General features: G+C 40.7%; 1 protein-coding gene across 6 annotated transcripts in view; it reads right to left on the bottom strand.

The window, feature by feature from the left end:
- The window catches only part of CACNB2 (calcium voltage-gated channel auxiliary subunit beta 2), a 401,876-nt gene that overhangs the window by 137,247 nt on the left and 237,838 nt on the right, over positions 1-26,791 (bottom strand). For 4 of the 6 annotated variants that reach the window (XM_024253014.3, XM_024253016.3, XM_054521516.1 and 1 more), the window contains 1 exon segment: positions 1,599-1,718. In XM_024253014.3, coding sequence (XP_024108782.1) covers positions 1,599-1,718 — 120 coding nt within the window. 6 annotated transcript variants of the gene reach the window in all.

Raw genomic sequence — 26,791 nt, 5'->3', positions numbered from 1 at the left:
CTTTGCAGCAATGTCATTTAACTCATGACATAGCCACAGAGTCATGAACGAAAATGCCCCAATTACATAACAATTGAAAACCAAACCTACAGTCTATTGGGCTGTATCATGATGGGATATGAGCCCGAGAAACTGTTCAATTTTGGTATGTGAAACTTACATGAATAAATTAGCTGCAAATAGAACAATCTTATTTTCGGAATACAAATTGTAGTTTTTCTATACTCTTCTTTACACACAATGCAAAATATAGAATATAGAATTCAGACTCTCAGCTGCAACCTATATTAACTACAGTGCCGACTGTCATACATTATTTAATGTTCTTCGTTATTTAATTTCAACTTCACAATGTTCTAAGTGGCTAACATTGGTAGAGCAGATTCATTGATGGCAACTGGGCCACATCCAGTTTTATCAGTTTCCACCATCACAAAACCCTCCCTGCATCTGCTATTTATGAACTGCCTTTCAGAGAAGACTGTCAGTCCTGGAGAAAATTTCCCTGCCAGGCGAGGTAAGAACATCATTCTGATATACAAAAGTACTGCTTTTTAGAAGTCAAGGTCTCCTGGCAGTTCCTCAGTAGACTATGATGGCAGCCGTACTAGAGGTCACGAATAATGTATTACATAAGAGCTGTCCATGCATTCAAACCAGAATCTCCTAACCACAATTCCCATAGCAACACACATAGATTTTACTCATCTCAGAGATGAAGCAGCCGGTAGAAATGCTATCCTGGTATTTCTAGCACGATCAACAAGGCACTTAGCCTTTTTCAAAACAAGTTTTTCAAAGGAAAATCAAGAACCACGTTAAAATAGGTTCATTGGGAAGTGACTGAGTATCCCACAAACCAAGCTACCTTCAACTCGAACAATCTATGCTTTAGAAATAGCCACTATTCCAAGGACAGCATGGGAAAAAGAATTCAAATCATTGCAATGACTGAAATGAGACATGGCCTGAGATAAATCCTGTAACTATCTATTTCATAGCTGCTTTGCAGTCTCCCCTCCATATATACACACTTTATTAAGATGGGATGGAGAAGAACATGTTCTAAGAGAAGAAACTTTTAAAAATCAATAAAATCCTCTGTTGCTTTTCGAAAAGCATAATGTAGTCCATTTTGAAAATAAAAGGATGCTAATATAAAACACCTATGAAGTAAAATTCAGGGGAAAAACTGTTCAAATCTAAGAAAATAAACAATAGCTTGAAGTCAGTCTGTTTTTTTTTTCTTAACAGAGATATAGTTTACTGGGGAAATGAAGTAAAACATGTTGATATTAGGTACAGTTTTTCCTCTTGGCAAATTCAAGGATCCTTTAGCATGTGTCCAAATAAGCCAACCACCCACAGAAAAGAGTTGCTTGGATTATAAAACAACATAGAAGACCAGTCTTATACACCACACTTCCTTTTTCTACCAAGGGAAGAAACTAGGCTCCATTTTTTGTACCTTTCTAAAACTAGACAATGAAATGCTTTAATAGATCAAACAAGCTTTAGGGGAAACTCCCACAGGTGGTCTATCAGGGGCACAGCACAACTTGCAAAGAAAGATCTTGGCAGGGAGGAAACGATTTTACCTTTGCTTTTTCCAACTGTGCCTGGGCCTGCCGCTCCGCTTCTCTGCGCACTGCCTCCCGGTCCTCCTCCAGAGATACATCGGAATCGGATGGACGGCTAGTGTAGGAGTCTGCCGAACCCTGGAGAGGAAAATGTACATTTTAAAGTAGATTCAGTCTATGAGGTTTGCATTGGAAAAGTCTCATCGACACAGCAGTTAGCTTCCCGGATTGTTCTATACGTTCCTGAAAAGAGGAAAAAATAATTCATTTTGCAGTAACCTATCTAGAAAACCATGCTCTGGTTTGCAGACATTCAATAGAATAGTTGTGTCTACTGAGTTGCCATTCCTTCCCAAGCTTTATATTTCAAAAAACTATCCTTCCTGGAAGCCAGAACAAGTTGGTTTTATAATTAAACAGCTTGATGGTGTAGTGCAGAACTGAAGGACAACGATGGGTTTCAAGGATAGCTTCAAGAACAATCTACATGCTAAAGCAGGTATTTAAAACTAGGAGGATATTAAGCCTAACAAAAACATGAAAGAAAGTCTGAGTTATAAACTTGAACTCTCCAAAATGTCACTACCGTGACATGATTCCCACTTTAATCTGAAGAATCCTTGTTTACCTTTTTATACACCTGCTATTTTCTCTGATAAAACTGTAAGACACTAGCAGCTAACTTCACTCCATCTTCCAGCAACACATTTTAAAATACCTTTACCTAGATTTAATAAAAAGCCGTCTACAAAAAACACCTGCCTGGGATAGCTCATCTGGCAATTAATCACAACCCAGGAAAAGGAGCTCAAAAAACGAGAGGAATCTCCCTAGCTTCCCCCTCCTGCAATCATGATCCGATTAACCAAATCAAACCACCCTCTCTACCTGCACTCACTGCAACAGAAAAGCAGAGACAAAATAACCTCTCCCCCCAAACGAAAGCCCTTGCGCTTACACAGATATCAGAATTCTTCAGCCTTCCTCCCTTGGCTCTTTTCAGAAGCCTGATCCAGGTGGCCTTCATGAGCCAGACAGCGCCTTTATCGTCCGCAGCTGCAGCCCCGGGCACAGGTTCTCAGTGCGCGCTGAGCCCCGGAGAACCCCAGCTCCTTTCCTATCCATGCTCTGGGCAAGCCCCTGTTCTCCGTCCCTTTCTGCCTCCGGGGCTTTCACTCCCTGCCCCAGAGGACGCCCATCCAGGGAGATTCTTATTTTCCCATTCCAGGAGGGGCTGAAAACACACACTCGAGTGCTTTATATTGCTTTAAAAATAAAGAAGACAAGTGCATTCAAAAGCCGAGCATCAACTCGTTCTAAACTTAATGCATCTCATAACCCTAAACATTCTCTTCCCTGCGCTCAAATTGTTAAAGGAAATTAGTTGTAAAAGAATCGCAGAGAGAAAAAAAAAAAAAACTAGTGCAAAAACGTATGCAGTGACATTTGCAAGTGCAAAGTTCAAGCCTTATCTTTGGAGATCTCGAGGGGGAGGGGGGAGGCGGAGGGAGGAGGACGCACTCCCACACTGGGCATGCTCCATATGTCGCCTTTTTACGCAGATGCTCACATCACACTGTTAGTCTATGTCAAATTGCCATTTTACATCCGAAGTGTAAACAGCTGGAAAGGTCTCTTCGGTTCTATAGTAATCGGGCTCGTGGTATGTGTGTCTGTTTCTGTTTCAGATGAAACCTCCTCTCAAAAAACAAGGCATGAGATCGTTTCCTTTAATGATCCCTTTCCATTACCTGCTCCAGAAACTGTGTCCTATGACACAAGGAGGTTCACAGGTAGTAAATATCATATGCAATACTGCATAGCAAAAATCAAATAATGCTCATCAGTCGTAATATAACACAGTTCTTTATTGCTTGTGACTTTCCAAACAAGATGCGAGAGAGAGACGCGGCCATTTAATTAGGACATGAAAGTAATCACAGCTCTATAAAGCGATGAGTTTAACGGAGCTCAAAATGACTTCGAACTGCTTCTCCAACTGAGAAACTACCATTTGAAATAAAGCCACTAGCATAAACAGCAGTGCGAATTGTTATAACCATACTTACAAAGAAATTTCAAAGCTTGGTTAATTTATTAGTTGGAGTTAAAATTCACAGAATAATTGAGTCCCAACTTTGCTTGTAGATGAGGTGAGGCTGAAGGAAAGACACTAAAGTTATTAATTTCCTGTACTAATGAAATTACATTTTAAAAGTTCACTTATGAAGAAATATACACTTGTTTTCTTGACATAAACAAAATGCTCTCATTGTAGTCTAAACTGCATTTGTTTTAGTGTGGTGGGAGAATATTTTGTACAAATAAAAATGAAAAAAAAAAGTGTTCTTAAGAATACTTAAGAACCACAGCTGGCTGCAGTGGCTCACGACTGTAACCCTAGGACTTTGGGAGGCAAAAGTGGGAGGATTGCTTGAGCTCATGAGTTCGAGACCAGCCTGGGCAACATAGTGAGACCCTATCTCAAAAAGTCTTCCTCCCTCCTCCTCCCTTCTACCCTTCCTCCCTCCTCACCTGACACTCTGCACTAATATAATCTTCAAGACCCAAATACTAGAAAATACATAGAATAGGGGTTTCAGAATGAAAGTTAGTGATTAATTTTACCTCAATTGTGGTATCTTGATGTAAATTAATAGACCACCTATTGTTATGATGTGAATGCAAAATGCACGGGGAATAAAAGTGCATTGCAAACTCTTTGTTTAAGCAAATTTAAAAGGGAGAAATGAGTGTGTCAACACAGACACACCTGGTAGGGGATTCCTGATCTTCCTAGAGGGCTTCTTACAGTAGTAGTAGCACAGTAGAAAATTACCAGGAAGCATAATTATACCCCATAAGGGGCCCCTGTCCCCACTGTCACCAGTCTTGCCATGTTAGACCCAATCATCCCACTACAGGTTCAAGTCACACCTCAATGAAAAGACAAAGCTTCTATCAGTAAGAACGCAGCAATGACAGGAAGTACATAAAGAGAGGGCCGCACAACACCCACACATAATTTTGTGTGGTCTCATTCCCTTTTAAATAAAATAAGATATAAAAACTCCTTTGCTAATATTCAGATGGAGCTTTTACATTGCATAGTCACTTTGAGACCTGTTTCCAGGTTTAAATAGCAGTTAAAAACAAAAATCTCCTCAATGACTTTTGGCAATGGCTTGACTATTTTATAATATAGGATGTGACTACCAATTGATCTTTAGAGTAGTTCATAAATTCATAGAAATAGCTGGATTACCTTCATTCCTTGTATCTCTGATAGTATATACTTTCACACACAAATAATATTTTTTTTTTCGTGAGACAAAGTCTCACTGTCACCCAGGCTTGATAGACTGCAGTGATGCAATCATGGCTCACTGAAGCCTTGACCTCCTGGGTAAAAGTGATCCTCCCGCCTCAGCCTCCCAAGCAGCTGGGAATACAAGCATGTGCCCCCATTCCTAGCTAATTTTTAAATTATTTCTTGTAGAGATGAGTCTCACTATGTTGCCCAGGCTGGCTGGTCTCAAACTCCTGGGCTCAAGCAATCCTCCCACCTCAGCCTCCCAAAGTGTTGGGATTACAGGTGTGAGCCACCTCACCCGGCCTCAAAATATTTTTCATTATAGAAGTTATATGCACCCAGCATTGAAAGAGACACAAGTAACAATCCCCTGAAAGTCTCCCATCCAGACAGCCACAGTTAAATAGTAGCATGTTTCAGTCTCTGGAGCTGTTCCATGTTTGAAAGTCACCCTCCTGACATACGCCTTACAGTTAATCTCCTTTCTTCTGGGAGTGTGGATTTACGCAGTTAGAAGTGATATATCTAATTAAGCTTTTACCTTTGGAAACATATGGACTTTCTGGGTCATCGTGCCTCAAGTAGTCTTCAGTCAGGAACAGCTGGCGGTCGTTTCCATAACTCCGGAATAGGTTCATTACAAAATGTACCCTTGATCTCTAGGGCTCTTACAACGTGATTAGCTGGTCTTTTGCAGTATTTGTCCTTGTCAGTGCATCACATTTCAGCTACCCAGATTTCCTTTTCTACATCTTAATACCTGCATTTCTATTTGGACATTTCCGAAAATGTAACTTGTACTACTGTGTACTAATAGTTCCTCCCAGGATCATCACCTTTTATCCTCAGAGTTCTCACTATGTGGGTTCATTGCTCATAGGAAAATTGCATATCATTGGATTAATTTATGCTTTTATCTACTCTTCAATTTCTTTTTCCACTTTTTGTTTTTTGAGACGGAGTCCCGCTTTCGCTCTGTTGCCCAGGCTGGAATGCAATGGCGTGATCTCAGCTCACTGCAACCTCTACCTCCTGGTTCCAAGCAATTCTCCTGCCTCAGCCTCCTGAGTAGCTGGGATTACAGATGTGCACCACTACACCCAGCTAATTTTTGTATTTTCAGTAGAGACGGGGTTTCATTCTTTTTCCACTTTTATGTCTAATGTTCACACAAGAAAGCGTCACCCTTTCTTTGTTCTTTTTTTTTAGAGATAGTCTCACTCTGTTGCCCAGGATAGAGCGCAATGGCTGAATCTCGGCTCACTGTAACCTCTGTCTCCTAGGTTCACGTGATTCTCCTGCCTCAGCCTCCAGAGTAGCTGAAATTACAGGCATGCGCCACCACGCCCGGCTAATTTTTCTATTTTCAGTAGAGACACGGTTTTGCCATGTTGGCCAGTCTGGTCTTGAACTCCCGACCTCAGGTGATCTGCCCACCTCGGCGTCCCAAAGTGCTGGGATTACTGGCTTTGGCCACTACGCCTGGCCACCCTTTTTCTTTAATACTTTAAGAAATTTATGTAGTTTGCTGTTTTGATGCTGTACTCTGCTGTTTCACAGTCATCTATATTTTCAGCATCAGTATTTTGGAGCATTCTTGTATTTTTCTCTTTTAAAGCCCAAAAGATAAGAGTTGTAAGCCTATTTCATAGCGGCATCTTGGATCCCAAATTGTGTCTTCTCTTTCTGTAGGAAATCTTTATATGAAGCCTTAAAGCCATGTTCTTGAGCAAAATCAACTTTTTGTGAATCCAAAAGCCAGTCTGATTCTAGACAAAGCTATAACTCATCAAAATCCTCAAGATTTTAGACCACCTCCTCATGCATAGGACGATGCTGACCCAATGGCAAATTTATTGCCTACTGGTCAGGCCCACATATTTTAAAATAAAGCAAAATGGGGCCAGGCACAGTGGCTCACAACTGTAATCCGAGCACTTTGGGAAGCCGAGGTGGGTGATCACCTGAGGTCAGGAGTTCGAGACCAGCCTGACCTACATGGTGAAACCCTGTCTCTACTAAAAATACAAAAATTAGCCAGGCGTGGTAGCACATGCATGTAATCCCAGCTACTCGGGAGGCTGAGGCAGGAGAATCGCTTGAACCCGGGAGGTGGAGGTTGCAGTGAGCCGAGATTGTGCCACTGCACTCCAGCCTGGCAACAGAGCGAGACTCCGTCTCAATCAATCATCAATCAAAGTGGGATAGACTTCAGAGGGCCAGGACCAAGGGGAAAGCATTCTGTCTTGTATTGTCTGTGGGGGAAGGGAGATAATTCTTTCATTTTTCATGGTGTTGTCATCTCTTTTCACAGTTTAGAATTACCTTCTGTTCTCTGGTGCAATGTAGATGTAAGAAATCTGAATTGCTATTCTCTGCTTTACTGGTTTCTTCATAAATAAAATCATAAACTATGGGCTGCATGCTGGCTCATGCCTGTAATCCCAGCACTTTGGGAGGCAGAGGCAGGCAGATCACTTGAGGCCAGGAGTTCAAGACCAGCCAGGGCAACATGGTGAAACCCCATCTCTACTAAAAATACAAAAATTAGCTGAGTGTGGTGGCAGGCACCTGTGGTCCCAGCTACTCGGGAGGCTGAGGCAGGAGAATCGCTTGAACCTAGGAGGCAGAGGCTGCAGTGAGCAGAGAATACAACACTGTACTCCAGCTTGGGTGACAGAGGGAGACCCTGTCTCAAAATAATAACAATAAAATCATCAACTATGTACTGATGAGAGATCCTGACTCTAAACATTGAAAAATGACATAGTGTGACAAGATGAGATACGGTTGCATAAACATTGTATACCTTAGTTTGCAAACTGTCGTGTAATTATTATTCAAATTCATACGATGATAAAAATCTCAAATGTGATTGACCTATCATTTAGCTAAGTGTCAAAATGGTAACAGAGGTGATAGCAATACATCGCTGCAGGGTCATCCCTGTGTGATGCTTTTATGATCCTGTAAAAGCCAAAATGTCAGTTTCAATTTTCTCAAGACAATATGAAAATTTATAAACATATAGCTACAGGATGTACTAATGAAGAGATTAAATTTTATTTAACAACTCCCAAACCACATGCAATTATTGAGTACTTATTACTTTGAAACTCTGTGCTGTAACTGTAAGCTAAATACTGAAAACAGGACTGTAAAAAAGATTAAAGCTTTCTGTCATGAAACTTAATATCTCAGTGAAGGAAACTGATTTTTTTTAAAAGGCACCAGAAAAATAACGGCTATGAGAGACAAGAAAAAAAGCTGAGATAATAAAATGATGGTGGGAGGGATGGTATTTTAGTTAGAGTAATGAGATGACAGTCTGCGATGACACTAAGCTGAAATCTAAATGATGAAAGAAAAAACTCAGCCCTGCAACGCAATGAGAAGAGAGATGTCCGGGCAGAAAGAACAGCATATACAAAGGCCTTGTGTACAAGAAATGCTTGCATGTCTGAGGAATTGAAAAGAGGTCAGTGTATCTAACATGCTAACATTAATTTTTAGTGAGATTTATTTAAACTTGCTCAGTCTCTCTCTCTCCCTTCTCTTTTTCTCTCACTCTACATGTGATACATACTCAGGCACTCCTGGAATACACATGTGAGACTCCATAGACATGGGATTACCTCCCAGAAAAACTCCTTCAGCCTGTGTGAGTTCCTTAATTCGGAGTTACATTTAAGTTTTTGTTACTGGAAACATGATGTCTCCTGAGAATATAAACAGAGCTCTTGTATTTTCTTCCTTCTCATTCCAGCACAATTACTTAGAGGCTAAAAGAGTGTGTTTTGAAGAGTGTTCTATATTATACTCATAATGAGGATAATCAATTAAGATCAGGCTATGCACATATTAATACATCTTATTAATGATAATAATTGCAAATATTTCATAAATGCTTACACTGTGTCAGGCACTGTGCTGATTCACAAGTATTACTTAATGTAATTTCGATTATCTTCATTTTTACTGATGAGAAAACTGAGACATAGAGAAGCTACCTGAGCAAGGCTGCGAAGCAGGGGACTCATTGCGTAGCCAAATGCAAGTCATATAAATAAGTCCCCGGCTAATTCCCCCCTTTGTAAAATGAGTACAACAGATTAGATTCACAGAGTTAGGAGTAAACCTTTAGCAGTCAAATTTCAAGTGCCATGCATGCGTCTGCTCATCAAAAGTAAAGCTAGGACAAATTCCTACATGCATCTGATGTTTTTGTTCATCAAAAGCATATTTTTTTTCTGTTTGTTGGTCATAGGTATAGCCATTTCTAACGATCATAAAGGCATCGTGATAGTTTCGTGATGCTTAGCTATGTCTTTGCTAAGCTTTAGACATGCTCGTTCGCTCTCTCTCACACACATCTTTATAAATTTTCAAATTTGGGGCAGGCGCAGTGGCTCACGGTGTAATCCCAGCACTTTGGGAGGCCGAGGCAGGCGGATTACCAGGTCAGGAGTTCGAGACCAGCCTGGCCAAGAGACCAGCCTGGCCAATATGGTGAAACCCTGTCTCTACTAAAAATACAAAAATTAGCCAGGCATGGTGGCGGGCGCTTGTAATCTCAGCTACTCAGGAGGCTGAGGCAGAAGAATTGCCTGAACCTGGGAGGCAGAGGTTGCAGTAAGCCAAAGATCATGCCATTGCACTTCAGCCTGGTGACAGAGTGACACTCCTACTTGGAAAAAAAAAAACAATTTCAAATTTTATCTTTCCAAAAAGGCACAATGAAAGTACACCGAGGGTTCATTTTACATTCATTAATAGAATGCTGTTTTGTGGGAAGACTTGGCTGCTCCTCTGAAATTTTCCTCACTTCAGAGTATCTCAGCATCACGAAGCATTCTTTTCATTACTTATCCACAAGGGAAAGTAGATTAGAATCGGAAAACAATAGAAGCCAAGACACCGGTATTTAAGTTTTTCTCTCTTCGCTGAAAATGAATAGAACTTTGGCAAGCTGGCCTTCAGAAGTCTTGTCGGCAGCTCATCCTGCCTGAAACTGGCTAGGATTCAAGTGTCTTCTTTTAGTTCAAAAGAAACAGTTGCTGGTTTTCAGTAATGAAGCTGAAGTTATTATAAAGTACAAATAGTAGGCAAAAAGTTCAGACATGTGACTTTCATATTTTTAAAAATGAACATATCAAAATGCTGTTACCACCAAATTATTCCTTAACGTGAGGGTATGATGGCTATTTACAGTTTATAGAAGAGCCTCTGCTCAATATTTGCAAAATTTGACATTGTCCAAAAGAACCATTTTGAAAAAGTTAAAATTAGAGGGGCAATTTTGATATTATTTTGAGTTTTGGATTTCAGTCACAGACTAAATAATTTAAAAAAATCAGAACATTATGTATGTGTATGTGTGTTTTGGGAAAATTTTCTAGGCCTTTAATATATATCTACTGATGATGACAGATGACATGATTTTTTTTTTTTTTTTTTTTTTGACATGGAGTCTCACTCTGTCATCCAGGCTGGAGTACAATGGGGCAATCTTGGCTCACTGCAATCTCTGCTTCCCAGGTTCAAGCGATTCTCCTGCCTCAGCTTCCTGAGTAGTTGGGATTACAGGTGCCCACCACCATGTCCGGCTCATTTTTGTAATTTTAGTAGAGACGTGGTTTCACTATGTTGGTCAGTCTGGTCTTAAACTCCTGAACCCAGGGGATCTACCTGCCTCAGCCTCCCAAAGTGCTGGGATTACAGGTGTGAGCCACTGCGTCCAGCCAATGACAAGAATTTTTTCATGCTAATATAATTTTTATATACAAACTGTCTTATTAGTTATGAAATTGAAAACAAGTAGGCAGGGAGCAGAAAAATAGTGGCTTGGGAGAGTTGAACCGTCTCAATACATAGCTGCAGAAAATTCAATGAAATGGGAGAAAAGGAGTGAATAAATTGTATGTAGGGAATTTTTGGTATAGAAATTCATGCTGGTTACAGGTACTCCAGAAACTGCATGGATGTCACTACACTTAGGGTTTTTCTATTGAATCATTCGAACCAGCAAACTCACGTGATTATTTCTCTCTTCCTAAGAAAACGTTTCCTTGACTCCATTTTCTCTGCCAGCTCTTGTCCATTTTTCCCCTCTCCTTTGCAGAAAAAAAATGCATGGAAAAAGTTGGCTCTGCTCCCTCTAATTCTTCTCTTCCTGTTCTCTCTTAAATATACTTCCTCCTATTCCTCCTATAACTCCACTAAAACTGTTCATCAAGGTCATCAATGACGTCTCTAAGGCTACATCGATGGCTGATTCTCAGTGCTCATCTTACTCCAGCAATCAGCAGCCTTTAACATCACTGATCATCCCCTGTCCTCTCTTTATTTTCTCAACTTGACTTCCCAGAAACCACTCCCTCTTGGTCTTTCTCTTTTCCCATTGGCTGCTCCTTCCAAGTCTCCTTTGTTAGTAACTTCCTCTTCCACTGATTTCTACACGCTCTCCCTGCCACCTAGCCCTTCCTTCTTTCTGCTCTAACCTTGTTGGGCCCCTTGATGTTCCTCAGAGGCACCAGACACTCTCCTCCCCTAGATTTCTACCCTTCTAACTCTATCACCTCCTCTAAGTCTTTGCTCAAAATCTTTCTCAATGAGGTCTTCGGCAACCATCCTATTTCAAATCATAACCCCCACTGCCTTGCGGTGGTATGTCCAATCTCACTTACCCTGTTCTACTTTTTAAAAAATAGTGCTTTTACCTTCTTTTTTTTTTTTTTTTCTTTTTTTTTGACAGGGTCTTACTCTGTCACTCAGGCTGGAGTGCAGTGGCACAATCTTGGCTCACTGCAACCTCTGCCTCCTGAGCTCAAGGGATCCACCCACTTCAGCCTCCTGAGTAGGTGGGACTATAGGTGCGCACCACCATGCCCAGCTAATTTTTCATATTTTCTGTAGAGATGGAGTTTTACCATGTTGCCCAGGCTGGTCTCAAACTCCTGGACTCAAGAGATCCATGTGCCTCGGCCTCCCAAAGTGCTGGGATTACAGGTGTGAGCCACCACGCCCAGCCTATTAGTGTTTTTACCTTCTAACATATAATTTACTTACGATATTGTTTAGTATATGTCTCCCTTGATTAGGATATAACACCCACAAGGGTGGATTTTTTTAAATGTTTCACTTCCTCCTATATCCCAAGTGCCTGGAATAGTGCCAGGCATGGAATGCACGCTCAACAAACATTTGTTGAATGAATGAATAAGGACTGAAAGAGAGAAAACCTCTTCTCTCTTACATCCTATAAGTTAAAGCTCTCCCAATCTACAAGAGAGCTCTCCCAATCCATTTTAGCATTCCTAAACATTCTTAAATATTCCTAAATGTGCTCATGTCTCTTCCTTAATTAAAAAACACAAACAGAAATGTGACTTTCCATGATGAACAGATGATAAATATTTATAATGAATAAAGAATAAAACAAAGGCTTCTGCTTGAAGCTATCCCCAGTGTTTTATCACAAACCTCCACCAATGCTAACTTAATTAACTTCGTGCAAATGTCAACTATAGGCCAGTTGATTAAATAACCATGTTTCATAACAAGCAAGCCACTCCAAAAACAGTCATTGTACTTGAAATTTGTTTAGCATCCTTTTTCCAGTGAATCTAAGAGAGACTTTATATTTTGAAAATATGATTACAACTTATTTTTTGTGAAGCTTCTTTTCCCATTAATTCTACTTCTCCATTCCAGGAACTTAAAGTTCCAATCCTAAAAGTACCAGTGACTCATTGCATAGCCAAAGGCAAGGCATGTAAATAATTCCCTGGCTAATTCTCTCATTTGTAAAATGAGTATACTAAATTGAAGCTACTAGAAACAATGCTCTTGCAAATTTTCTTACAGATGGTTGCGAATATATTGTAAATATAACATATTGTGTGAGTGATTGTTGATTTACTTCTTATGCACTATCTCTGACATTCCTATAGAGATGGAGTTCAAATTTACGGCAGAAAATGTGACTATACATATAACTTATAATAATTCGGAATGTTTCAAGAATCAAGCCAGTACAGGGAGAAGATATTTCTTCAAGCAATGTTGGGTAATATAAAGGAATTAAACTGAATAACTGGACAAATAAATATAAAACTCCAGAATATCTTAATAGGCTTTCTACTACCAAAGAAAGACCATGTTGGCTGGGCCCTGTGGCTCACGCCTGTAATCCCAGCACTTTGGGAGGCCAAGGTGGGCAGATCACAAGGTCAGTTGTTCGAGACCAGCCTGGCCAATATGGTGAAACCCCCGTCTCTACTAAAAATACAAAAATTAGCCAGGCATGGTGGTGGGTGCCTGTAGTCCCAGGTACTCAGGAGGCTGAGGCAGAAGAATCACTTGAACTCGGGAGGTGGAGGTTGCAGTGAGCCAAGATTGTGCCACTGCACTCCAGCCTGGGCGAAGGAGTGAGACTCCGTCTCAAAAAAAGAAAGGCCATGTCAAAAGATGGTACATCCAAGTGCTAGACCTTTTCTTGAGCAGCGAAACAATCAGACAAATGAATCTGGGCTCTTTCCTTCCAAGGTGAGTTCTCCCAGGTGGCAATGAACAATTAATCTACAGGCATGAATGAATAGCTAACTTATGTGTTCTCCAGGGAACTACACACCTGTGAAAAGGGATATGGCTTCAGTCCTTAAATATTTTACTGTTTAACGTTTTCTTTGCCTATATAAAAGGCACACTAATTGATAAGTAAAACAGTAAGAAATGAATTTATATAAATAAAGGATATTAATAGAAAATTCATGAAAAAATCAATTAGCCATAAACATCTGGAAAAGATGTTCAACCTCATTAAATTAAACACAATACCATTTTCCATCATTAAACCAATGCTCTTTGCAAAGTCCCAATCACAATGTCAGGGGGACACACTTAAATTGATACTTTCACACCTTGTTGATAGTTTTTGGCTTTCACGCAACCCTTTGGAGGACAATTTACTTTCTGTGTGTATCTAGACATGCATTTAGATGTACCTAGGCTAATAATTTCACTTCTGGGAACTAGTTTAAGAAAATTTTAAAATTATGGTTCACATACTTAGTAGACTATTAGACAACCTTGAAAATAGTTACAAAGACTAAAGATGATTACAAGCAAATGTTTATGATGACTGTATTTAATAAAACCAGAAAATAACAACAAAAACAAAACTGAATCATTTCTATATATACATACATTCATGTATGTAAAACAAATAACAGAGGCAAGGCACAGTGACTCATGCCTGTAATCCCAGCACTTTGGGAGGCCCACGTGGGAGGACTGCATGAGCCCAGGAGTTCAAGACCTGCCTTTGCAACATAGGGAGACCCTGAATCTACAAAAAAATTTAAAAAATGAGCCAGGCATGGTGGCACACACCTGCAGTCCTAGCTACTTGGGAAGCTGAGGCAGGAGGATTGCCTGAGCTCAGGAGTTCAAGGCTACAGTGAACTGATCACGCCACTGCAATCCAGCCTGGGTGACAAAGTGAGACTCCCATCTCAAAAAAACAAAAAGAGTAACAGAAGAGATAAGGTTGGATTCCAGTTTCTCAAAAAATGTTGGGAGTTCAGTTAAATTCTTTTCCTGTAATGTTCCTATGTTTGTGAATAAAAGGCCCTTCCTATTGCAATTGAAATTTCTCACAAAGTACCCTGAAAATATTTTTGATGTTGTAAAAGAGATGATTTATACATACATATTTTCTGTAATTGATTGATTTGACCTTCATAGTTGTTTGCATATGGGGAAGGGAGGCAAGGACCAGGTCTCCTAAAAGCCTCTTTATGCACATTAAAAACATAGAACAAAGTAAAGGTTGCTATGGGAATTATGACAGGTAAGAAAATAATTAAAAGAAAAGTACTTAGACATAAAATTTTATGATTATGAAGTAAATTTCTCTGTGTATAATGTATAGAAATGATTATTTAAGTGTCTACCTGAAATACTGGATTTTTCTCCTATGATTGCTTAAATAAGTTGTTGGTGCTAGATTAGGTACTTAAGCAGGCCAAAATGACTCAGTAATTTGGTAGTAAAATATTAATATACTGTTCTAAAAGTCTAACCTTCCGGAAAGATATGACTTTGGTTCAGAGAGACTCAATATTAAAAAAACAGGCTACACCATCAGGGATTTGTCTGGAAAAATGCCAGTGTTGTGCAGTACTCAGAAATAAAGCACTGGAAAGTACCCTAGGGACCTAATATAGTTAATGCATCCCTTAAGCAGCAAACCCACCTTCAGGAGGTGATTTCAGAACTAGAGACAATCTGGTTCATTCACCTCTGTGTTTTAAAAAGGCTGTAAATTTTGGATTATTTAGCTGGAAATGTGCCACTCATATATAATATTAATATTAGAAAATCTAGACTATTCAGAACATTTAATAAAATACTGGACATATACCATTGGTCAAAAGTAGTTTATACCCTATTTCTTGTCTTGCAAATGAAAAAGCATCTTTTGTTGCATGAAAATATCTGCTGTATTTTGCATTTGAAGGTGTAATGGACTTTAATGATAGCAAAACTTCCATCAAGCAGGGCAAAAATGGCCTGACAGTTCGGTAAGAAGACAGTTTGGTAAGGATGAGAAATGGCTTGGGCCAGGTGCAGTGGCTCACACCTATAATCCCAGCATATTGGGAGGCCAAGGCAGGAGGATTGCTTGAGCTCAGCAGTTTGAGACCAACGTGGACAACATAACGAGACCCCATCTGTACAAAAAATTTAAAAATTAGCTGGGTATGGTAGCACACACCTGTAGTCCCAGCTACTTGGGAGGCTGAGGTGGGAGGATCACTTGAGTCTGGGAGGTGAAGGCTGCAGTGAGCCTTGATTGTATCACTGCACCCCAGCCTGAGTGACAGAATGAGAGCCTGTCGCTAAAAAAAAAAGAGAGAGAAAGAAATGGCTTGGTGACTATGCTGACAGCTGCCTGTTGACTTGCACGAGGGTGACCACAGTCTTACAGCCTGGCAGTGTTTGCATATGTTATGTGCTAGATCCTTCTACTATTAAGACACACACCAGACTCAGATACTCCAAGCCAAAAAATGCACCTACTGGCTTTTCTGCTTCATTTAAATGACAATCACTGGATATGATGCACAACTCAGTCTTATTATTATCTCCTTTTCCCAATACATATATACAGTAGAATGTAATACTCAAAGGAGGGCAGGGAGCTTTTTTTGTTTACCTCTGTTCCCCAATCCCAGAGCACTCCCAGTGGACATGAGGGAAGAAGAAATGATTGGGGTTCCCAGTCGAGTGAGGGAAACACATCACAGAGGCAGTACCACAAAACATTATTTTATGACAGTTTTGATAACTACTATAAAGGAAAGGCATGGGGCGCTATGAGGGAAGATGGCAGGGAGATAAAGATGGGACTCAGAAGAAGCTTCTAAAGGGAAATAGATATTTAGGCTGTGTTTTGCAGCTGGCAGGAAGCAGTTATAGAGACAGGCAAGGGAACAACATTCCGAGGCAGAAGGACCAATGGGAAGGGGTGGAGGATCTTTGAGTTTCTAAGGAGCAAGAGCTTAGTGACCAAGATGACAGCTCTGAGACAACTCAGCTGGATCTGCCTTCTGAAACTCAGTACTTCCAGTTTATACCAGAAGTATTATACACCGTTATTATATGCTGGAGCGTTTAATTATGAAGGGAATTAAATGATGATATTACTGTTACTGCCTTAATTTCTTCTGGATGAATACCTGGGATCAACTTTCATGATCCTTCATCATCATCATCACATTTACATCCAACTATTCGGTCAACAATTATCTACCATGTGTTGGGCACTGAGGATCTAAGAATATAGATGACATATTCTCTGTTCTCCAGTAGCTTCCAGTACCTAGCTCTCTTACCAACTGATACTTGAAACACTCCAAAACATAAAAACTATACATTTTACTATATCAGATTAAAAATCATAAATAAAGGCAGGGCGCAGTGGCTCATGCCTGTAATCCCATGACTTTGAGAGGCTGAGATGGGCGGATCACAAGGTCAGGAGATCGAGACCATCCTGGCTAACACGGTGAAACCCTGTCCCTACTAAAAAAAATACAAAAAAATTAGCCAGGCATGGTGGCGGGCGCCTGTAGTCCCAGCTACTCTGGAGGCTGAGGCAGGAGAATGGTGCAAACCCGGGAGGCGGAGCTTGCAGTGAGCCGAGATCACACCACTGCACTCCAGCCTGGGCGACAGAGCGAGACTCCGTCTCAAAAAAAAAAAAAAAAAAAAATCATAAATAAAAGAGCAACAGTAAAGATGCTCATATACTGATGATATATACAGAATATGTCATCATATGCTGACAAAAGTTTGATGCCTTTATATATTGATACATCTTATAATCAATAAGAAAAACACCAACAACCCACTAGAAAAATAGGCCAAGAAAGCAGGGGAAGGAGAGATATTCACAGAAAAAGAAATGGTTTTAAGCTAAAAGAAAATGCCTAAGTTTAGTCCTGATGTTAAAATGGGGCAAAATCAAAGACAACACTAGTTTTAATTTTTATTGGCAAAGATTACAAGCAAAGCGAATGTACTGTTAGTGTGGTCCTTTCACACATTGCCCCTTATGGATAAAATTGGGTAGAATTCATCAAAACTGAAAACTTACCTTTTGATCCATAATTCTAATTCTGATTCTGGGACTTTTATAGATATATACAAATATGTACATAAGGATGTATATATAAGAATATTTGTTATGGCATTATTTGTGTTAACAGATTACTTTGAATAACATAACTATCTATCAGTAGGGGACTGATAAAATTCTGTTGCATCCATATGATGGCATATCATTTGGACATTTAAAAAAATAAGTTATCTCTAGTGATACATGCTAATGTGAAATAATCTCCAAGATATATTTTACAGGTGAAAAAGAAAAAAGCATCAGAAAAAGAAAAAACCATCAGAGAGTTTTTTGCTATCATTGGTAGAAATATACTGTTTTGCTGTCATTTGAATAATTTTTTTTTTTTTGAGATGGAGTTTTGCTCTTGTCACCCAGGCTGGAGTGCAGTGGCATGATCTCAGCTCACCACAAGCTCTGCCTCCTGAGTTCAAGCGATTCTCCTGCCTCAGCCTCCCCAGTAGCTGGGATTATAGGCGCCTGCCACCACGCCCAGCTAATTTTTTGATAAGTGCATTTTAAAGAATGCATACATTTATGAGTATGTAGGCTAGCTCTAGAACATTTAAGTGGCTGCACATTTTTAAAACCTGTGGGGGGCGGGGGGTATTACAAATCTCTAAGGCATATTCAAAAGCAATTTAATTAGAGCCTCTGGAGGTGGGATAAGGCAACCGTTTTTTTTTTTTTTTCTTAGAGTCTCTCTCTGTTGCCCAGGCTGGAGTGCAGTGGCATAATCTCAGCTCACTGCAACCTCTGCCTCCTGGGTTCAAATGATTCTCCCACCTCAGCCTCCAGAGGAGCTAGGATTACAGGCACGCACCACCACGCCCGGCTAATTTTTGTATTTTTAGTAGAGATGGGATTTCACTATGTTGGTCAGGCTGGTCTCGAACTCCTGACCTCAGATGATCCACCCACCTCGGCCTCCCAAAGTGCTGGGATTACAGGTGTGATCCACCACACCCAGCCAGCAACTGTTCTTTTCAAGGCTCTGCATGTGATTCTACCGTTCAGCCAAGGTTGAGAACCACAATGCCAGAGTGACACCAAGAACCTAGTCACCGTGGTTGCTTGTGGGGAAGAAAACTGAGGAAACTGCAGCCAGAGATGGGAGGGACTTAACTTTGCACTGGGTAACCTCTTGGAATGCTTGATTTTTTTTTTTACCATATTCGTATTACTTTATTTTTGGTTTTGTGGGGTTTTTTGTTTTTTGTTTATTGTTGTTGTTTTGAGACAGGGTCTCACTCTGTCACCCAGGCTGGAGTACAGTGGCATAATCTCAGCTCGCTGCAACCTCCACCTTCCAGCCTCAAGTGATCCTCCCACCTCAGCCTCCCAAGCAGCTGGGATTGCAAGTGTGCACCATCATGCCCAGCTTTTTTTTTTTCTGTTTTTGGAGAGACAGGGTTTCACCACGTTGCCCAGGGTAGTCTCGAAGTCCTGAGCTCAAGTGATCTACCCCCATTGGCTTCCCAAACTGCTGCCATTACAGGCATGAGCCACTGCGCCTGGCCAACCATATTCATATTACTTGAAAACGAGACATTTAAAAGGAAAATTTCTAGGTCATTTTCTATGAGAGACTTGCAATACCTTTCTCCACTCTCGATTTCTGTGGTAGTTTTTCATGTAATATACACAGCCATTACTTGGAAATTGTTTTTCAATTAGAGAAAAAGAGGTACACTATATTTTTATCATGAAAAATATTCAAGCTGCCCTCAAAACATGACCACAGATCGTGACGATATGGTCTGGACGCCAGATGCCAGTCCTATTGATCTTCGGGAGTCTCAGTACTGACTCTATCAGTGACTACAGGTTCCTTGGGAACACGGTGCCTCTTTGGCCCTGATAACCTTGCTTCTGGATGCACTTTTTACCTTCTCCTAACAATGTGAAAGATCACAGATTTTACATAAATAACTGGCATTTTAAACAGCATTCTATGGCTGGGCGTGGTGGCTCATGCCTGTAATCCCAGCACTTTGGGAGGCCGAGGTGGGCAGATCACCTGAAGTCAGGAGTTCGAGACCAGCCTGACCAACATAGTGAAATCCCATCTCTACTAAAAATACAAAAATTAGCCGGGCGTGGTGGTGCGTGCCTGTAATCCTAGCTCCTCTGGAGGCTGAGGTGGGAGAATCGATTGAATCCGGGAGGCGGAGGTTGTAGTGAGTCGAGATTGTGCCACTGCACTCCAGCCTGGGCAATAGAGCAAGACTCCATTTCAAAAAAAAAAAAATGGCACTCTATACGCTACTCTGTATTCCTCTTCTCTGCTTAATATCTCCCCAACCTTCTGGTGCACCATATACGTACTTATGTATTTATTTATGGTTTAACCCTTGCTGCTAATATGAAAGCTTCATGAAGGCAGGGATTTGTGTTGCTTCTGTCACTGTTGAATCCCCAAGACCTAGCACAGGGCCTGGCACATGAAGACGATGTTGCTTTGTTATTTATCTCTATGAAAATATCAAGGCTCACTCTTCCCACTCCACTACCATAACCCTAGTCAAGTCACTCACCTCTACTGGTAGACTCTAACAGTGCCTTTGTAATTAGTCTCTCTGCTTACACCCGCTTCCGCTAGCCCCTCTATATTCTAGTGGCCAGGTTCATCTTGAAACATAAGGCAGATCATTTCATTCCTCTGTCTAAAAGACTTCAATTTCTTTCTATTCCACTTAAAATAAAATCCAAGCTCCTTACCTGTGTAATGTGGCCTTTGCCTATACCTTTAAACACATCCTGTACCAGAATAAATATTTGTAGCTAACAGAATAAAGTCTGTGTCTGTCATATCAAACCTTGGATGATACCGGCTGTTAAGCAGGTAAAAAGACAACTTCTGTGGCTTTGGTGAGTGTTCCATGGATTTTGTCGCATATACTATAATATGCATATTTCCTACCAATGGGGAATGCCATCATGAGTGAAACAGCACCCGTGCCATCCTGTGGGCTATAGGAAAACACAGAAGAGACACCAAGCTTGTGGCAATTCCTTAAAGATCTAGAACCAGAAATGCCATTTAACCCAGCAATCCCATTACTAGGTATATACCCAAAGGAATATAAATCATTCTATTACAAAGACACGCACGCATATGTACATTGCAGCACTATTCACAATAGGAAAGACATGGAATCAACCCAAATGTCCATCAATGATGGACTGGATAAAGAGAAGGTGGTACATATACACCATGAAATGCTATGCATCCATTAAAAGGAATGAGATCATGCCCTTTGCAGGGACATGGATGGAGCTAGAAGCCATCATCCTCAGCAACCTAACACAGGAACAGAAAACCAAACACCGCATGTTCTAACTTATAATTGGGAGCCGAACAATGAGAACACATGGACACAGGGAGGGGAACAACACACACTGGGGCCTGCTGGTGGGTGGGGAAGGGAGAAGGAGAGGATTAGGAAAAATAGCTAATACATGCTGGGCTTAATACCTTGGTGATGGGTTGATAGGTACAGCAAACCACCATGGCACACATTTACCTATATAACAAACCTGCACATGTACCCAGGAACTTAAAATGAAAATAAAAAATTTAAAAAAAAGAGGCACTGAGCAAACTCACCAAAGAATACTCAATACAGAGAAAGATACAACTGTCTAAGCAAAGAAAAAAGGCAGTTCTGGAGTGATATACATTCATAGAGATTATGAGACAAGACAGCCCTCCTGAAAAATCTGGAAAATTCTAGACAATGCTGGAGGACAGAAGATCCATACTGAGCAAGTATATTTTATTATTATTGTTGCTGTAATTTTGCTATATTTAAGATTAATTTTTAGCATTCTTCGGTGAGGTGAAAAACACACATGAACATCAGAGGTCCACCATATATCATTTATAACATATTTAATTTTGCTTAAGATGACGATATTATAAAAATACATAAAAGTCTCATTCTAATGTAAGTTCAATCCGTTTCAAGTTATGCTTTTGTGCTTTCCATGAAGAACCAAGTAAAAGAACATGTCCATATGATGTCTCAGGTGATGCCGGGGATAAGTGGACCCTACCTGCTATGGCCAACAGGGTTTTGGTGCTCTGGGTGAGCCACATCATGAATGTGTATTGTTAGAGAATAACATTTCTTAGGACCTGTTTCTGTGGGTACAGCATGATGTAATACACGAACACAACACTCATTAATACAATCCTATCCCTTCACATTCTAAACTCTATAGTCAATTAAGTTACATTAAAATGAATCTTTTTTTTTTCTTTTGAGATGGAGTCTCACTCATGTTGCCCAGGCTGGAGTGCAGTGGCCTGATCTCGGCTCACTGCAACCTCCACCTCCCAGGTTCAAGCGATTCTCCTGCCTCAGCCTCCCGAGTAGCTGGGACTATGGGGGCACGCCACCAAGCCCGGCTAATTTTTGTATTTTTAGTAGAGATGGGGTTTCATCATATTGGCCAGGCTGGTCTTGAACTCCTGACCTCATGATCCACCCGCCTTGGCCTCCCAAAGTGTTGGGGTTACAGGCGTGAGCCACGGTGCCCGGCTACATTCTTATACATGTCTCTTGACACCTGGATCATAGGGCATACACATGTTTAGCCTTAATAGGTATATTACCAAATGGTCTTACCAATTTACATACCAGTAATGTACGAGAGTTCATACACTGGGGAGGCCTTGGCCTCCCAACGCGCTGGGGTTATAGGCGTGTGCCACCTCGCGCGGCCAAAATGAACAATCAAGTAGGCAGGAGAGGCGAGGCTTGTGACCTGCCATTACTGACAACAGAACCAAGGAATGGCAGCCAGCAGTAGAATTTCCCCAGCTGGCCCTGCGTCTGGAGACTTGGTCTCTGCAGTTAGTATTCATAGCTCTGTCCCATCTCACTACTTTCTCTCAGAACACCTGCTGCTGTCCTTCTTCAGAGGGTCTCCTAGTGGTGCTTTCAAAGCAAGGCAGCCCACCACAGAGGAAGGGCATTACAGATTTCCTCACATAGGGAAAATATGCTAATTAATATAAGATCAAGAGTGTATGAGGATTGCATGGTGAAAAGTCTACACTTTTCTTAAAAAGTAGGATCCCCCAGTTGGGATGTTATTTATTTCCTTTCCTATTCATCTTTTCTTTAATGCGCTGAAAAATTAAGAATATTATGATGCATCTTTCTCTAAACCTAACCTCAAAAATACATGTTTTGGCGGGGCGTGGTGGCTCATTCCTATAACCCCAGCACTTTTGGGAGGCCGAGGTGGGCAGATCACCTGAGGTCAGGAGTTCGAGACCAGCCTGGCCAACATGGTGAAACCCTGTCTCTACTAAAAATAAAAATATTAGCCGGGCGTGGTGGCACGTGCCTGTAGTCTCAGCTACTGGGGAGGCTGAGGCAGGAGAATCGCTTGAACCCAGGAGGCGGAGCTTGTAGAGAGCCGAGATCACGCCACTGCATTCCAGCCTGGGTGACAGAGCAAGACTCCGTCTCAAAAAAAAAAAAAAGAAAGAAAAAAAAAAGAAAAATACATGTTTCAAGTTAGCAATTTCTCATTTACTTTAGAAAGTAAAGCAGAATTTATTCTTAAAATAGTTCCTGACCTCCAAGCAAAGAATGCACTTTGGTTCTCCCAGTTAGACTGTAATATTCAAGGGTTTTCAAACAATAAGACCTTCTTTGTTTCATTTTTTTGCTAAGAAAAAAACAAAATGAAAATGCCATTTGTGGTTCAAAAAACATTTTTAAAATATTTTAAGAAGGAATGAGGAACACTGTTCATTCTTGAGATATGACCTTTAACCTGATTGAATTAAACCTAAAAATTTTCATTGAAAACTTTTTAAAAATGTAAAGTTTCTGATGAATCTTGAAGACATGCAAACTGAGATAAGCCAGTCACAAAAGGGAACCTACTGTATAATTCCATGTATATGAAATCCCCGAGTAGTCAAGTTCATAGAAACAGAAGGTAGAATAGTGGGCCAGGCGCGGTGGCTTATAGCTGTAATCCCAGCACTTTGGGAGACCAAGACAGGAGGATTGCTTGAGCCCAGGAGTCTGAGACCAGCCTGCGTAACATGGTGAAATTCTGTCTCTACAGAAAATACAAAAATTAGCCAGGCGAGGTGGTGCGTGCCTATAGTCCCAGCCACTTGGGAGGCCGAGATGGGATGATCGCTTGAGACTGGGAGGTTAAGGCTGTAGTGTGCTATGATCGCATCACTGCACTCCAAGCTTGGGTGACAGAGTGAAACCCTGTCCCCTTGTCCAAAAATGTAGAATGGTGGGTCCTGGGGCTGGAGAGTGGTGAGAATGGAGAGTTAGTGTTTAATGGGCACACAGTTTCAGCTAGGAAAGATGAAAATGTTCTGGAAATGGGTAGTGGTGATGGTTGTACAACAATGTGATGGATTAGTGCTGTAGAACTGTACACTTAAAAGTGGTTAAAATGCGGCCAGGCACAGTGGCTCACGTCTGTAATCCCAGCACTTTGGGAGACTGAGGCAGGCGGATCGCCTGCGGTCAGGAGTTCGAGACCAGCCTGGTCAACATGGTAAAACCATGTCTCTACCAAAAAGTACAAAAATTAGCTGGGCATGGTGGTGCACATCTGTTGTCCTAGCTACTAGGGAGGCTGAGGCACGAGAATTGCTTGGACCTGGGAGGCAGAGGTTGCAGTGAGCCAAGATCAAACCACTGCATTCCAGCCTGGGTGACAGTGAGACCCCTGTCTCAAAACAAACAAAAAATAAATAAATAAAAATAAATAGAAGTGGTTAAAATGGCAAATTTTATATTATGTATGTTTTGCCATAATAAAATAATTTTTAAGAAAAGACAAATCCAAATTTGATTTCAGGTGGAGAACTCAAGAGTAAGCCTCAAAATTTACAATAAAAAACTGACACACAGAAGAAATTCTCTCTAGTAAGCAAATGGATGCATTAAAATAAAAGTCTGCTGGAAGAAAGCCAGGGTTCCTGGCTTTGGAACACTGGTCTCTGCTGTTGGCCCCCAGCACCTAGAACAGTCCTGGGCTGGCAGGCACTCAACTCAAATTTGTTCTAACAAGTTGGGAGCAGAAAGTGGAAGGGAGGTAATTTTTGGTTTTAAAATTGAAGTTTATAATTCTGAAGAGCCCCTTTCAGAACCCCCGACCTGTGAATTGGCTGATTTAGGCAGACTTAACCGTCAGGCCAACATGGAGTCTATTTTCTATTTTTTGAAACAGGGTTTCCCCAGACTGGAGTGCAGTGGTGCCATCATAGCTCACTCCAGTCTTGGCCTTCTGGGCTCAAGTGATCCTCCCACCTTAGCCTCCCAAGTAGCTGGGACCACAGATGCACACCACCACTCCTGTATAATTTCAAAAAATTATTTGTAGAAACAGGGTCTCACTATGTTGTTCAGGCTGGTCTCCAACTTCTGGGCTCAAGTGATCCCCCTGCCTCAGCCTCCCAAAGTTCTAAGATTACAGGCATGAACCACCATGCCTGGCCAACTGTGGAGTCTAATAATTACAGCTCTGATTAATTGATGTACATATTTTGTATAAAGCAATTAAATCTAGAGAAAGAAATTCTATAGGTGCTACAGAATTATAAAAAGCAGAGAATGTCAGACTGTGTCAGTGTTTTCGGCAACAAATAATTTCAAGCACTAAAATACCCAATTAGCACTCATTCAGAATGAAAATGTTGACATATCACCAAATACACTGTCACTGGTTGAGTATAATAATTCCAATGTGAAAACTGACAGGTTCCAAGCTTTGCATTCAGGCCTAGGGAGAAGTTTATTATAATTATCGGTTGGGTGTCCCTGTAATTCAACCTCTCAGGTTTCCTAGCCTCCAGGCCCACACCCCACCTCCCATGCAAACTCTTGATTAGATCATTTCCCTAATGACAATGCCTTCCCAACAAGCAGCTGAAGCCGAATGTTCCTGGCTCCTAATTAACATGAAGACAACGACCTTTCAAAACAGCCAAAAGAAAGAGTTCAAGGGCCCTGTGTCTATCATAATTATAATTTTACTCAGTTCCCAGGTCTGGGTAAAAATTTAAATGTAACATCTGAATAAAGGAGCGAAGGTTAATGTTTGTGTTGGCAAGTCTAATTTTCAGAAACCTTAATAAAACAGCTTTCTACCAAGCGGAATCTGTAGCACATTCCCAATTTTTATACCAGGCTCGTGGAGAAAGCATAGCGTTTTTGCTGGTATAAAAATACCTTCCCCGCTCTAACCACACAGACTATATCAGAGATCAGCCAACTATAGCTCATGGGCCTAAGTTGATCCACTGCCTCTTTGTATGGTTCTTGAGCTAAGAATGATGTCCACATTTTTAAGTAGTTGAAAACAATCAAAAGAGGAAGAACATCTCATGTTGAGAAAATTACATGAAATTCAAATTTCAGTGTCCCTAAATACAATTTTATTGGAACATGGCCACACTTAGTCTTGTACGAATTGTTCATGGCTGCTTTTATGGAGAACTGAGTGGTTGCAACACAGATCTTATGGCCTCAAAGCCAAATATATTTACTACCTGGCCCTTGACAGAAAAACTTTGTCAACCTCTGTATTACAGGATACACCAGACATAATATTATATAGCTCACAAGATGTCGATACAGATACTGGTAATATTGATATCAAGTCATTCCTTACTCCAATTCTTCTTTCTCAAAAAGTAATGGAAGAGTTTAACTTTAGAAGTCATCTGTGTAGTACAAGAAATTTCCTCCCCTTCTCACATACCCACTAATTAAAATTATTTACACTTAAACTGGTATCTTAGAATGGGTGGTTTTCGGTTTTGGTTTTTGCAGGTGTATATATTTATGTGGTATATGAGATATTTTGATACAGGCATGCAATATATAATAATCATATCAGGGTAAATGGAGTATCCGTTGCCTCAAGTATTTATCCTTTGGGTTAAAAACAATTCAATTATGCTCTTTTAGTTATTTTAAAATTTACAATTAAATTGTTATTTACAGAGCCGGAACATCGCCATCTTGGACAAGACCCTCATTCTAAAGTTCACCTTAATCAAAAACCGCCTAAATCCAAAGGGCATCAGACTAATGGCTAAGGTCAGCACCACCATAAACCAAATAACATCTCCCAGCAGAAACATTCCAAACTCCTCCCTGACCAGGGACATGCTAGCCCCGAGATAAACCTCCTGGGAAGATGCCAGCCTTA

Source organism: Pongo abelii, chromosome 8 (genome assembly GCF_028885655.2).
Source record: "Pongo abelii isolate AG06213 chromosome 8, NHGRI_mPonAbe1-v2.0_pri, whole genome shotgun sequence".
NCBI classification, from domain to species: Eukaryota; Metazoa; Chordata; class Mammalia; order Primates; family Hominidae; genus Pongo; species Pongo abelii.
The sequence above is the reverse complement of the archived record's forward strand: the minus strand, read 5'-3'. Positions and strand labels throughout refer to the sequence as shown.